Source organism: Physella acuta, unplaced genomic scaffold (genome assembly GCF_028476545.2).
Source record: "Physella acuta isolate Inbredline_101_S28 unplaced genomic scaffold, ASM2847654v3 ptg000224l, whole genome shotgun sequence".
NCBI lineage: Eukaryota > Metazoa > Mollusca > Gastropoda > Physidae > Physella > Physella acuta.
Genome location: NW_026731743.1, coordinates 140,731 through 155,694, shown reverse-complemented (window position 1 = coordinate 155,694; position 14,964 = coordinate 140,731). Strand labels below are relative to the sequence as shown.

Sequence of the window (14,964 nt, the reverse complement as noted above, 5' to 3'; positions counted from 1 at the left end):
TTCATTTCCTTTGTGAGCAAAAGTGTTTTGATGAGGCTATAGAGTGTCATCATAGATATACTAAATTGTTAAAGGTAAAGAAAAAAATTGTGATACCACAAACTAGCTTAATAAGAACATTATGAAAATTAAATATCAGAATCAGTTGATTTTTAAAAAAAATAAAAGATGAAGGTAAATGAGAAACTATATTGATTGTTGATCCTTTTTAATATTATTTTTAATGTGTATGCCTACTGCTTAATTTTTTTTACTTTTTAAGACTCAACATTTTTTTACTTTAAAGGATCTTAAAAGAACCGATGACATCTATGGACTACAAATACTGAGACAAAATAAACCTGCAGTTGATTACACAGTGAATAAGATTCTCATAAAGTAAGCTTTTAGATTTATTTTTTATCTTAAATGTAATTATCAGGTAACAATAAAAACTAATCACAGTTACTTTATAAACCTATTTCATTAATCAGAGATACGTAATTTTCTGTAAACTTGAATATATATGCTACACTATTTTAGCAGTTTGTGTTAATACAGAAAGATTGTATATTTTTTATCTATTTGGTATTATCAGAAAAGCTGAACATTTATACTCTCAACAAAATTTTGAAATGGTTGAAGAAGTATTGGATGAAGTGACAGACAATAAGGAAAAACTAGCCTTCTACATTAAGAGGGAAATGTGGCTAAAAGCTGCAGAAATTTTAAAACTGGATGGTATAGATTACATTTTCTGATATTGATAATATGTTATTTAATTGCAAGCTACATTTAAGTACAGATTTTATTTGCATTAAAATTGCCATTATTTTTACAAATTAAATTGTTTTATGATGTACATCAACCCCATTGCAATACTTTCTGAAAAATAGTTACCTTTCTGTAAAGCCACTTGTGCATTACAATATTTTTTAAAAATCTGGATGTTTAAAAATTAGTGAAAAAATATAAAGAATCTCATTAATGTGTGTAATAGCAATATTTGATAGATGAAAACTTTTATCCTAATTTAAATTATATAAAATGTACTTTTATTTTTAAAATCTTCCGTTTTATTTCTTTTTCAGTAAATTAGTTTTTAGTATGGGATCATTCAGTCAAAATAAATAAGATATTTTGTTGCCAATTATTTTTAAAGATATTTTTTAAACTTTTAAAAAGGTGAAACTGAGCAAGCAGCATATTTTATGCTAAGATGTGGCAACTTCAAAGAAGCATTAGAATGTGCTAAAAGTGGATCCCATAAAGCTTTGGCTGCCAAAATAATTTTGTTGATTGCTGCACAAGACAAAGTAAGGATTTTTTAAAATCATCTTCTTTTCCAATTCTCGCCCAAGATACATAAGGCAAATGAAGTAGAGTTCAACACTTTTACTGACCTCTGCATTACAATAATACAGTATGTTAGCACTATGGCCAGCCATTTTTGTCTACCTAACGTGATATAGGTACCCATCAGACATGGGTTGAATCAAGGACATCATACAGACTCAAGCCCAGGATCATTTTTTTTTTAATTGTTCTTACATATTATTCATATTTTTTTTAAAGATTTGAAAATAAGGCTTATTCTATATTTTTAATAGGTCAAATTTAATGAACTTACCAATGAAGCACTGGAAAATTACAAAGAAATATGTGACTACAATGGACAAGCTATTGTAAAATTAATGCAAGGGGAGTACCATCATGATGAAAAGAAAATAAATATGGGTAACTATTTTGAAAAACAGTTTTTTCTTTTTAAATTAATGATTTCCTTTTAAATTGACTGAAATTCTGTTTTAATACTTTTGAATTGTAAAGACAGATTAGCTATACCATACAAACATTAGTAATTTGAGTGAAACATTTTCAAATTTAATTTACATCCTTTTAAAATCAAAACGATTATGCTGGATTTTGCAATAGCTAAAAGTTGGGGATGCAAATTCAATGGAAAGATTACTTGATTGTAAACACACAAAAGTTAAGCTTAATCTAGCTTTGAAAAGCTTAATCTAGCTTTGAAGAATAACTGAAATAATTTCAAGAATATGGAGACCAAAATCTATTGTATAAACCAAACTGTATCTTCATAAAGAATAAAAAAACATGCTAATTCTTCTGTTCAGGCATATCTATTGTTTTTCAAGGATAAAGTAGTCTTTTATATATATATATATATATATATATATATATATATATATATATATATATATTTCATAGACTTGTCAATAGACTATTTTATAACAGAATACTATGAATATATTTTTAATAGACAATGATATAGGCTATAAGGTACAGTGGCATAGCAAGGGGGGGGGGGGGGGGGCGGGAGTTGCAGACTGCACCAGGTGAAACCATTTAGGGGGGTGACATCCAAGGCATAAAATATCAAAATATATACAGGGGGGGGAGAGATACATCAACTCAACTTTGCAATATATATGCCTGCCGAAAACAGTTTGCTTGTGAATCGTAATAAGCTATATGTAAATCCATGTATGGGGGGGGGGGGGGTAAAAAAATTAAATACATCCAGCAGAAAACAAATATTTGAATACATATACACATGTGTATACACATACTTACAAGTTTATATGGAATATATATATATATATATATATATATATATATATATATATATATATATATATATATATATTTCATAGACTTGTCAATAGACTATTTTATAACAGAATACTATGAATATATTTTTAATAGACAATGATATAGGCTATAAGGTACAGTGGCATAGCAAGGGGGGGGGGGGCGGGAGTTGCAGACTGCACCAGGTGAAACCATTTAGGGGGGTGACATCCAAGGCATAAAATATCAAAATATATACAGGGGGGGGGAGAGATACATCAACTCAACTTTGCAATATATATGCCTGCCGAAAACAGTTTGCTTGTGAATCGTAATAAGCTATATGTAAATCCATGTATGGGGGGGGGGGGGTAAAAAAATTAAATACATCCAGCAGAAAACAAATATTTGAATACATATACACATGTGTATACACATACTTACAAGTTTATATGGAATATATATATATATATATATATATATATATATATATATATATATATATATATATATATATATATATATATATATATATATATATATATATACTCACTCACTCACTTACTCACTCACTCACTCACTCACTCATTCACTCATTCATTCACTCATTCATTCATTCATTTATTTATTTTACGGAGAGGGTGACGCCATCAGGTGCCGCACCAGGTGACACCCGACCACTGATAATGTATATATTACTTAATATAAAATCCATATTTTTAAATCAACGATAGCTCATGGTATTTAATTGTGTGTAAACAGTAAGATTTTGATGTACAATGTTTAGAAGCCTTTATTGTTAATTATCTTTCAACATGTTTAAATTAAATCAATTTGTATATGCATTACTTTTAAAAATTGTTTTTTTTTAAATAACAGAATCCATATTTTTTTTGTTTTGAATTTTTCAGCATACAAACATTTCAGTCAAACAAAACCATATAATGATGCAGGCAAATTTATATGCCTTACTTTATTGGATGTGCCAGTTCAATTGTCTACAGCAGATTATCCAAGTGATTTATTCAGTGTTTTAAAAAAAGGATTTAATGTGAGAATATGGTATTACCAGTGATAAACATTTCATTAAATTCATCCACTCAGTGGTTTGCATAAACATTGATCTTATTAATGTGAAAACAAAATTGCTATTTTTTTAACAATCAAACAATTTTTAGTTTATGAAAAAAATAGCTGGGTAAAGCCTACTTCAGAAACTTCTATAATTTATATTTATTTACTTATTTTGCTGATTTTAGTCTCCAATTCATTTGTGGGTGGTCAAAAAGAGTAATTTTCAAAATTTATAGGCAATACATATTTGTTCACAGGTTTTTTAAATTTATTTTGAACAGATTATACAAAGATTGGATGAATCCAGTAAAGTAGACAAGGAACTCATTTTTCTCTATCTTAGTGTGTTTGGATTAGAAGTTGATTCAATAACTGAAAATATGATTTGTTTCTCCAAAAATAACCCTTTGCTGGACAAAATTTCACAAGGCAAGGACACGCAAGAGATGAAATTTCAACTCATTAGCTTAAAGAAGGTAACATTTGTTGCATAATGTATTTTAAAATAAACATTATAATATTACGCCGCTCTATTGAAAAATCACATGTCATAATTTACAGTAAGAACCAGGAGTGTGAGGAGTATTTTTACGCAGGCATTACTATTATAATCTCTTACTAATGTATATACTATAATTAATCATTGCTTCCTAATATTCTAGTTTATATATATATATATATATATATATATATATATATATATATATATATATATATATATATATATATATATATAAAATAATAATTTTTAATGTTTGTATGTTATAGGCAGCCGCTAACTTGCAGACACTAATCATCAACAAAATAAAAGAATGGATAAAGAAGATGAAAAAATCATTAATAACTGCCATCCAAAAGAAAAAAGTTTGCAAGAATAATCTGGAAGGCATAAAGTGTCAAATTCAAAATTGTCAACACAATATCAATCCCAGTTTAAATGATGAATTAGCAATATTAAAACTTCTTAATTTATCGGTAATTTTAGATTTCTTTTTTTAAATATAATAGTTTCTCTATTTTATTTTATTACATTAAGCTTTTAATGGCAATGGCATAATCAAATGAATAAAAAATTTACCAGCATACTTATCCAGGTTTTTAGCTGAAAAAAATCATAACTTATTTTTTGTTTATTCTGATACTATGGAAAGTAATGGAAAGCATAACTTGAGAAACCAACAAATTATAACATTTTTAAAACTTAGAAAAAAACAGACAGATAAACCTGATTGAGAAGGGTGGCTATTTTGTTAATATTTACAGCAACAAAAGATGGGTTAACCTTTGAGTAAAACAACAACATCTTTAATAAGATGCATAAAATATCTATTCTAAAAAATATTAACAGGAGTCTAAATCATATGGGGATGGGTGTGGTCAACATTATTCCCAGCCACCCTAGTTCTCATTAATGCTTGGCTGGCATATAAGTTGATCCAGAAAAATCAATCACAGTTAAATCATTTATAGTCCTTAAACTGCTTAAAACAGATAATTTTTTCTATTGCTTTACTGACAATACGCAAATAAGATTAATGTATGCCAAGATCATTGAAACAGATGAAGTCTACTTCAATCAACACTGTGTGTCTTGGGAACTAATGAGAAAAGACTGTAGAGTACAATGTCAATAGTAATAAAACTGATAGTATTAGTATCCTCACAAAAACCTTTCATGCCAATGTATTCATCAGCACACAAAAGTGTGGTTAAAGACTAGACAAAAAAGAAAAACAGTAACATTATTTTGGAATTGTCACTAGACAGCCAAAACATGTCTTGTCAAAATGCCATGATATTCAAATTAAATGAAGCATGTCAATTGTCGATTGGGCTATGAACAGGGATGGGGGCTGTACAGGGTAGAGGGGTGAGATAAAAGATAGCTTAATAAATGTATCAACTAAAGGGAAAAGTTAATTAATATCAAGAAAAAACCATACAAAATGTTTAACATTTTTATTAATTTATAGGTATGTTTGACAGACAACTAAAACTGTTGTGTTTCTTAAAGATGTTTATCTTGCCCTGACAGTAAATTAACTTGTATATGATCTTTTTTTACAGCTGACTTTAGATTTAGAAATCCATGCTGGAGCTGAAAAGCTTAAAGTGCTAAAGAAACACAAATTGGCTTCCTCTATCTTGGAGGAAAGAGATTGGAATTCAGTGCAAGAATTTTTAGAGTTTGTGTTGCCTATTAAGATGTCAGCTAATAGAACAGAAACTACAGACATTATTCAAAATATTTTATCAGAAGCCAGAACTATGTCTGGACTAAGACAAGTCGAACGGTAAACATACTTTAGATACTTTTAAAATCAGATTATGACAATTAAATTTAGAAACCCTTATCATAAATCTTTTAAACAAAACTTGGAAAAAAAGTTCTTTGAAATTTTCATAAAAATGTATAAATACTTTTATTTTGGCAACACTTGTTTTTTAAACATTAATGCCTAAAAAGGCATTTTTTAAATTTCAATCTTTTTTTAGCTATTTTCTTGAAACAAGAGGAGATACATCAGATCAGAGTGGCTTCCAGCTAACTGCAAAATGGATTATTGAAGCCTCTTTCTTTTCTTCATTATTTAAATTGCAACTGTTTGTTGTAAAACATGATGTTCAGAGTTTTAAGGTAGAGTTTTATTTTTACTAATTGTATCATAGGGTTATGTTAATTTTTTTTTTTTTAAATTATTATTTTAAAAAAATGAAACTTAAAATTGACATAGATCAAAATCCTACCATCATTAGTTATTAAGAAGTCATTTTCTTTTGTTTATTCCTAATTCTTTAAATGTATAGGCTAAATGTAATTGAGAAACATATTAAATCCATGCTATAAATAAATCCAGACGTTTATATTTGTTTATAGTAAAATTAATTTTAGTCATTACAAGTTTTATTAATTCCATACCTATTTTTATATTTAAGTTTATTATAAAAAATATCTGTCACTGACTTGTTTAATTTCAAAACAATATTTACTTACAGGAAAAATCAGCAGCAATGATGTGCAGTTTAAACACCATCGACAAAATTCAAAATTTCAATAATCCTTTAGGTGCCACTGAGTCCTTTGTTAAGCTGATGGAAATTAATGCAAAGGAAAGCCAAATTGCAATGCCAGAGTTAAATTTGATCATGTTTTGGATGGAAGTTCACTTTTGTTTGGTTTTGTTTTCTAGAGCCAATGTAAGAACTACATTACAATAGTTAATAATAGGTGCCTTATTTTAATAAATATAGTGTATATGGCATACATATAGGCTATATAAACAAATATATAATAATGACTTGTAACCAGGAAAGTAACAAAAATGTTTCAAATTAAGAGTAAAGTAATGTTTTTATAAAATCATCATTAGCTAATTAGTAGTCTATTTTTCAGGTTAAAAAAATAATTTATTTAACTATTTTTGAATAAACAATTATCTAAACACTTCTTATATAGATTAACTGAAATAGTAATTGGACAATAAACCACATGGTAATGTAAAATAATGGAGCAAACACAAATACTATTTTACTGAATTAATGAATGGAAATGAGACATCTTTACTAATATGCATTTATAAATCTTAATATAAATTAATATTTACTTTTATAAATCCCTTGTTTTTTCATTAATAAAGATTGTTAATGTTATCAAATACCTAATTACTTACATCGTACTAATTTCTGAAATTAAGAATTTTATAGCTCTTTGATTTTTTTTTCACTAAATCTATTTTTCAGATAACAAGGGCTAAGTATTCAGAAAGTCAATTCTACTTACCAAAATCTTTTATGACCAACATTTTTCTTTTAAATTCTTGCCTACCCAAAAGAAAGAAAAGCAATAGTCAAAACTCTGTTGAAGAAATGGTTTTTAACAGCTGTGCAGATAAGGATATGGTATCTAATTTTCTAAGCCGCATAACTGTTATAGTGATTGGAAAAAATCCAACAAGGTAGTTTTTATAATTTTTTGATTATATTTTACTAATATATTTTAGTATAAATAGAAATCTCTTTGTCAAACCATAGAATGGTCACTGAAATGTGGATCTTCTTAAAGGGGTCATCCATAAATGATGTCACGCTATTTTGGACAATTTCCCCCACCCTCACCTCCATCACACATTGTCACAAAAAGCCAGACCCCCGGTCCTAAACTAAAATGACATCTTACCTCAGTCTACAACCCCCATCAAAATTGCAGATGAAATTTTCTGAAAACCTCCATATTTTTTCCAAAATCTAGTCTGAACAGTGTAAAGTATTTAATTAAATCAATTCCTATTACAATTTATTAAAACAGTTTACTAAAATGCAAAAACTCATTTTCTGACATTGCTTTTTATAATGCACAAGTGTGACATCACACCATGTAACCCCCTCCCCTACTCCCCCTAATCACACACCATCACAAAATTACAGAACCCCCCCCCCTCCTCCATATGAGTTTGACGTCATTTATGGACAACCCCAGAGTCCAAAAAATATTAGAATTAAAAGATCAAATTGAATAAATACAATTGAAATTCTTACCAACATAAATTTGTTATGATACTTCAGCTAATTTACTCATGCCTTTAACATAAAAAAACCCACATTTTCAGACCTGCACCTCAATTGTTTAAAGATTTAAAAATAAATTTAAATTATGAATATTTTACAAAATATATTTTGCTAAATGTTTTAGCTCTGATATCTATACGAGTTGGTCTAAATAATTTTCCCAAACTTAATAAATATATATTGCTCTACATATTTTATATTTCTTTTTTTCAACTTTACAGTCTTATTAATAGAATACCATCACTTTGTGAGGAAAAACAGTTTTTGGGAGCAGAAAGAATTTTAATACTAATGCTTGTTATTTTGCTCAACACTCCAAGGCATGCTGTGCCTGAACACTTAGAAGTGCAAATTCAAACTGTATGCCAAAAAGTAAGACAAAATTACATTTAAAAAAAAAACATTTTTACACAATTTAAAAAAAATATTTGTGCTGGAAAATTTGTTAAAAATAAAAGAGTGATAATGAGGTAATAATTATGTAAAATCTATTTGACTAGTTATTTAAATCTGGGTTAGAGTTTTGGTTGGGATTATGAGTTATAAACAGTTTTACTACATCATTATGTAGTGCTTGTTAAATGTGAAGTTAAAAATATTGTATACATAAAATATTTGCAGGTGAGAGCAACTTCAAACACACCTAGACATCTGCAGTTCTTGATAGAAAATATGAAAACAGCAAGAAATTTTCATAACATTGTCAGTTTATTAGAAAACTTGTTTGTGGGTCATGATACTAGCAGCAAGAGCCAGACATCTTTGTTACATTGTACTTGGACAGATCAAATTAATTCACCCCTAAAAACAAAACTTTTAGAACCAATGCATTGTGAAAAGATGGATATTAAAGATCTAAGTGTCTCTACAACTATTGCTCAAGTAAAGGTATGTTATTTTTCAAATGCTACCTTTAAATTTAGATTTAAAAAAGCCTATTAAAAAAAGGAATGTTAGGAGATGTTTGGTTGATGGTATAAAAATATAGCAATTACATTTATTTTATTTTCTTCTTAACAAATTTTTTTTGAGTAATTCATTTTGATGTTCTAACTCCAAAACAATTTGAAATATAATTATATATATATATGTATATATAATTTAAAATGTTCAAAATGCAAGCTTTATTGAAATAACTTATGTAAGGCCTTATGAAAGGCCACTTTAATAAATGAGTCAGTTTGTTGAATTTATCTTATGACTATACATTTGATTAAATAAGATTTAATAAGATACCTTGACTAGAAAGACTCATTTATAAATCATAATTTTTATAAAGTGTGTAATGTAGCAAAAAGAAATAAGCAGTAAGTAACACGTTTGTTTGGATGTGCATAAAAAGTATAGTATACATTTAGTAATGTAATGGGTGGAATGGGGAACATTGGTAGACTATCATCTTTATGCCATGTCATGTGTATGTGCCAAATAAAGAACAAAATTGTTATTGATTTGCAGGTCATGGATTACAATTTGTTATTTTTGTATCCCAACATGTCCATATGTAGATCTACAGGTATCCTGTATCTGCACTTACCACACACATGGTTTATGGGAGTTGTTCTCTTACATCTTTTCAATACAGTACAATATTTATTACTACCTTACAAATCAGTTCTTTTTCACTTTTTATTTTCAATCAGGGTGAACAGTCAAATGGTAATCAAGCACAAGGCATTCAAAACCAAGACAATTATTGGCACGCCAACAGTTTGAAGAAAACCAAACCATAGACTAATAGCTCAGCTACGCCAAGTCATTAATGAAATAGACATTATAAAACCTTAAAAAAAAATTAAGTCTATAATTTTCTTCAAGATTATATTTCTGTAAAACATTCTACTTAAATCTGGTTAAATTTTATCAATATGATTTTTGAAAACAACTTTGTATTTATATTTTCTTAGGATTTTCTGTTTAAAAGCTCACCTAGTAACTTAATATTTTCTTGACTCTTTAATTTGTTATTTATGACTGTTACTCAGTTTTATATAATATGCATCTTGGGTGATTGACTAATAATGAATACAATTACAAACCATTTAAATGTGAGCATGGTGATCTTTAATAAAGTATCATCTAATTCTTCTGATTAACTTTGTGACATTTTTTACCATTATAAAATAAAAATGTCAATTAATTGAATATGTTGAATAATAATTAATAATGATGAAATATACTTTGTTTTACTTTTTGAAATAAAATCCATGTTGCTTATTATAGTCTAATTTTTAGTTGATAAACTTAGTTTATATAATGAGATAGTGTAAAAATATAGACCCAACATTATTAATGTACTGTAATTACTAATTAGTTCTACATTTCTTATCAATTTTAGAGCAGCAGAAATGTACTACTAAAATTCAAGTGCCAATTGCTTTATGTAGCAAGCTCTATCATAGTTATTATTTGTGCTGCAGTTAGTTGACACCTTGCTATTTTAAAGTATATGATGTCAATTGTTTTGGGGACTGTGTGGTGTAGCTGTAGAAAGCTAGACTTCGAACCCACAAGTCTTGACTTCTTATCCAGGTTCAATTCAGCTCTGATGGGTAGTTAGCTCACGTTAGGGAAAACAAAGGTTATTTGGTTATTTGGTTCAGTACTGTATTTTACATTAACAATTTGTAACATTGAATATTACACTGTAGCTGTAAACGACCCTTTCTTTTTACTTTCTCGTATATACGAAGTATAGAGAAAGTATTGTAATCGTGCACAAAAATCACTTGAAATTTTAACAATTTTCACCGTATTACACCTCAGTCCTTCATCACATACGAAGTATGGAGGACTTATTTTAATCGGGCAAAAATTATCAATCCAGATGTATCAAAATTAAGAGGTTTTGTGTGTAATCCAGTCTGAAAAACTGGGCTTTGCAACTCTGTCCGTATGTCTGTGTGTGTGTGTGTCTGTGTGTCTGTCCGTGTGTAAACACGATTACTTGAGTACCGTTACAGCTAGGTTGATGAAATTTCATATATAAGTATTTTATCAAAATCGTAGATCCGTATCAACTTTTGAGCGATTTCCGAGAACCGGAAGTGGTACTTTTTCTACTTTGAATTTTTAAAAAGCCTATAACTTGAGTATTATTTCACATAGATAAATGAAATTTCACACATAAGTAAAAGATCTAATTCTCTACCTTCTGTTAAATTTTGAGTAATTTCCGTTGACCGGAAGTAGTAGTTTACGCTACTTCCGATTTCTCAAAAAACTAATGTAAATTTTTAAAGTACTAATAATATTGCGCACTATTAAACACTTTTTTATTTAGCGTTCACTTGGTGTGCAATTCATTTGTCTACGAGATTTTATTCTATTTTTAAAACTTTAAGTATTTAAAATTGATTAAAAATCATGTCTATAGCCCGAGTTCCCATCCCCTGTTGTTTTTTATAAGAATATTCGAGAAAGTTTAGGGGAGATCACTCCCGGTTTATTTAATTTACAATGTAACACAGCTCGTGTGCTTTTCTTATAATATATTATATCATTTGTATCAAGGTTTTTGTGTTTTCCCTATTTCTTCTTTTACCTCTCTCCCTCTCTTTCTTAGCTACGCTATGTAAGGTGACCTCTGTCACTTGTTGTTTTTTTTTAATAGTAATTAAACAAAATTGTCTTGATCATTTTGTATTGGACATCATGTTGAAATATTTAAATAAAGTCAAAATAAAACCTACCAAAACTAAAACCATTATCAATTACACTAAATAAACTATTTAAATTTATAATGCTATATAATAATAAGCGATGCCTTTTAGTAAGAAGAATAGGTAGTACATTAGGTAATCAAGTTTCAAGTCAGTAAAATGCCCATGAGTCCTCACAGCTCTGATGGGTACCTAACTCACGTTAGAGAAAAAAGGGCTGCTGGAATAGTGCTGACCACACTATCCTTTCATAATTATGCCGAGGTCATTGAAGCACATGAACTCTACTTCATCTGCCCAATGTGTCTTGGGCACGAGCAGGAAAAGGTGATGATGCTAATGGTTACATGAATAACAACATTGTCTGAGCTTCAATATAACAGACATTAACAGTAAATAATACATTCATGTAACAAAAGTAGATGATGCTACATGCTAGTAAATATATCTTTATGATTTTGACCTTCATTTAATTTCAATGTATTAGGTTAATTAAATATACTATGCAAGCATCTATGGATTTATACAATACTTGTTTGAATTTTTAAAAATCTTTTAGAAGTCGGTTCAAAATTAACAAGATTCTCCATGCCTTCAACAAACGTGCTCTTGTCATTATGGTTGCATCCGAACACTGGCAGGCTAAGATGGTAGCTGATCCAGTTTTTATCTCTACAGTCTAGATCATTTAGTTCAATGATCTAATACATAATAATTGTCTTTTAATTTCAACCGAAGGAAAAGATGTTCCTGCACAAGGAACAAGTTATGATGTTGTGATTAAGTTTATCGTCGGGACACAAAGGGTCACCCCAGAAGAAGAGGAGCCGTTTCCTAATGATGATCTGACTATTGACAAAGCACCTATTCATCTTCACGGGTAAGAATATATTGTAGAGTTATTTTCCAAGAACTCAATAATGCTAAAAATATAATTGCCATGAAATAATTAGCGCTTGCATAAAATCAATTAAAAAATTTCAAAATTGATTAATTCATTTGTAAATTTCCATTGACAATTGTAATAACTTTTGCAGAAATCAGTTAATACTATCTTCACATTTCTTTATTATTATGTTTTGTATATTGACAGAACATTACATGATATTACTGTTGCCCAGGAGGAAATAAACACCTTTAACTAAAATGAGTATACAACACTGCAAAGCCTCCAGTCATATCTGCTGTTCACTTCCGCTTTATTTTTTTAACATAGTTTCTTGAACAATTGTTTGTAATTTTATTTAACATAATTTGTAAACAAAGCCTCAAAATATTTTGTTTTAGTTTCAATTTTTTTTAAAAACTCTGTTTAATTTTGTTTGTGGATAGAACCTAAATATATTTAACATTCATCTTTCTTTCAAACTTGTGTCTTAATAGGAAAAATGTGAGCAGGTAAGAATGTTGAAAATATGTTACACTCTCAGTGTACGACTAGTATAACACACATTTACAAAACTAATAATATTTAAGAGTGTTATTCAATATGGAACACAAAAGCATCTCTATTTCTGAACGTTTTTTAAACTAATGTACAATTTACAAATAAATTTAATACAAACACTCTATTCAACAAATCATGTGTAGCAAACAATACATATATGTTAAAAGAATTGTCTGAACATCCGCTGTTTGCGACAAAGATACTTTATTCTATATATAAATATTAAGTGTAAATATTGTGTAAAAACTGAAGAAAATCGCGGACTAGAAGCTAGAGGTGTTTGTGAGCCATTAAATGTAAAAACCCAGAGTGCGTTTCTACTGACAAAATAAAAATGTATGATTACACTATATTGTTGTATTATCAAATATTTAGAAAAATAATGCACATATAATAACAAAAAATCTTTCTTTTTTTAATATATACAGTTTTTCGAGTTAGTAATTTCGAACGTGTTAGATTGTAGGTAGGGAAATATGACCGTCGTGTTCCACTTGTGCTTTTGTTGAACTATTATTTTCATTTCCAATGTCTATCTCTGCAAGTATTTATAACAACATATTGCATCACTATGTTATCTCAGTAAAATGTTTTTTAAAATAAAATTATGTATATAATAGCTGACATTTTTGTAATAAACTATACATTTTAATTTTAAGATTTAGAAACAATGTTTAGATAATAATGATTATAAGTTAAATAGCTTATACTCTTAAAAGCACAGAAAGCAAATGCGTCTATTTACGTTATTATAGCACAATATTTTGTTTCTAAAGCTATTACTCTAACTTATCATAACAAAATGAAACACGGCATTGCTTACCATATTCAGATGGGTTTCTCACACTATCATAGAACGTACCAATGTCGCTTGATACTCCAACTGAAAACAAAATGTTTGCAAAATTACCACAAGATTGAAAAATATAAGGGTAAAAGGTATTTTTTTTCTATGTATAAAACACCGAGGACAAAGCATAGTATGTAGTCAAAAACCTAATAAAGTAACTCATATTTATATAAAAGTAAGAGCTATATTAATTATAAAACAGTAATTTAACAATAGTCCTTTCAAAGTTAAAAAGAGGCACTGAGGGGGGGGGGGGGGGGGGGAATGCGGGCCTTACCGGGTGACGCCATTTAGGGGGTTGTCACCATGGTGAAAAGTTACACAAGTATATATAAGAAATATGCCTTTTTGCCAGTTTATTTGAGTTAATCCACCTATATTAATAAATAACAACAGATGAACATCTTTCCAATTAACTTTGCATAATTTAAAACTATCACCCGAGGGGGGGGGGGGAGAGTATAACACATCAACTATAAAATTTAGAGAGGACTGGAGCCTGGGGAGGGGTTGTCAAGAAAACATAATAACTTACGAAAAAAAACGATGCTTTTTTCCACGTGAATTAATTGGTGGATTAATATAATGTGCGACCAAATTAACTTCATTAGGGGGAGACATAAATTCCAACGATATATAGGCATATGTAGACCTTATATATATATATATATATATATATATATATATATATATATATATATATATATATATATATATATATATATATATATATATATATATATATATATATATATATATATATATAATCATTTTTTTCTAGGGGGGGGGGG

The 14,964-nt window shown here is 28.5% G+C and overlaps 1 protein-coding gene and 1 long non-coding RNA gene across 2 annotated transcripts; both read left to right on the top strand.

Moving 5' to 3' along the window:
* Positions 1 to 3,495: 3,495 nt before the first annotated feature.
* LOC131937860 (uncharacterized) lies at positions 3,496 to 4,617 on the top strand. The gene is made up of 3 exons (XR_009386258.1): positions 3,496 to 3,625; positions 3,930 to 4,124; positions 4,417 to 4,617. It is a non-coding gene; the product is annotated as an uncharacterized LOC131937860 (long non-coding RNA).
* An 877-nt stretch (positions 4,618 to 5,494) lies between these two features.
* Positions 5,495 to 10,870, top strand: LOC131937863 (uncharacterized). Its single transcript, XM_059295557.1, has 8 exons — positions 5,495 to 5,518; positions 5,716 to 5,942; positions 6,145 to 6,286; positions 6,646 to 6,846; positions 7,390 to 7,604; positions 8,436 to 8,586; positions 8,836 to 9,102; positions 9,858 to 10,870. The coding sequence occupies exons 1-8, from the start codon at positions 5,495 to 5,497 to the stop codon at positions 9,945 to 9,947; spliced, it is 1,317 nt and encodes a 438-aa protein (XP_059151540.1). The 3' UTR covers positions 9,948 to 10,870.
* Positions 10,871 to 14,964: the final 4,094 nt, after the last annotated feature.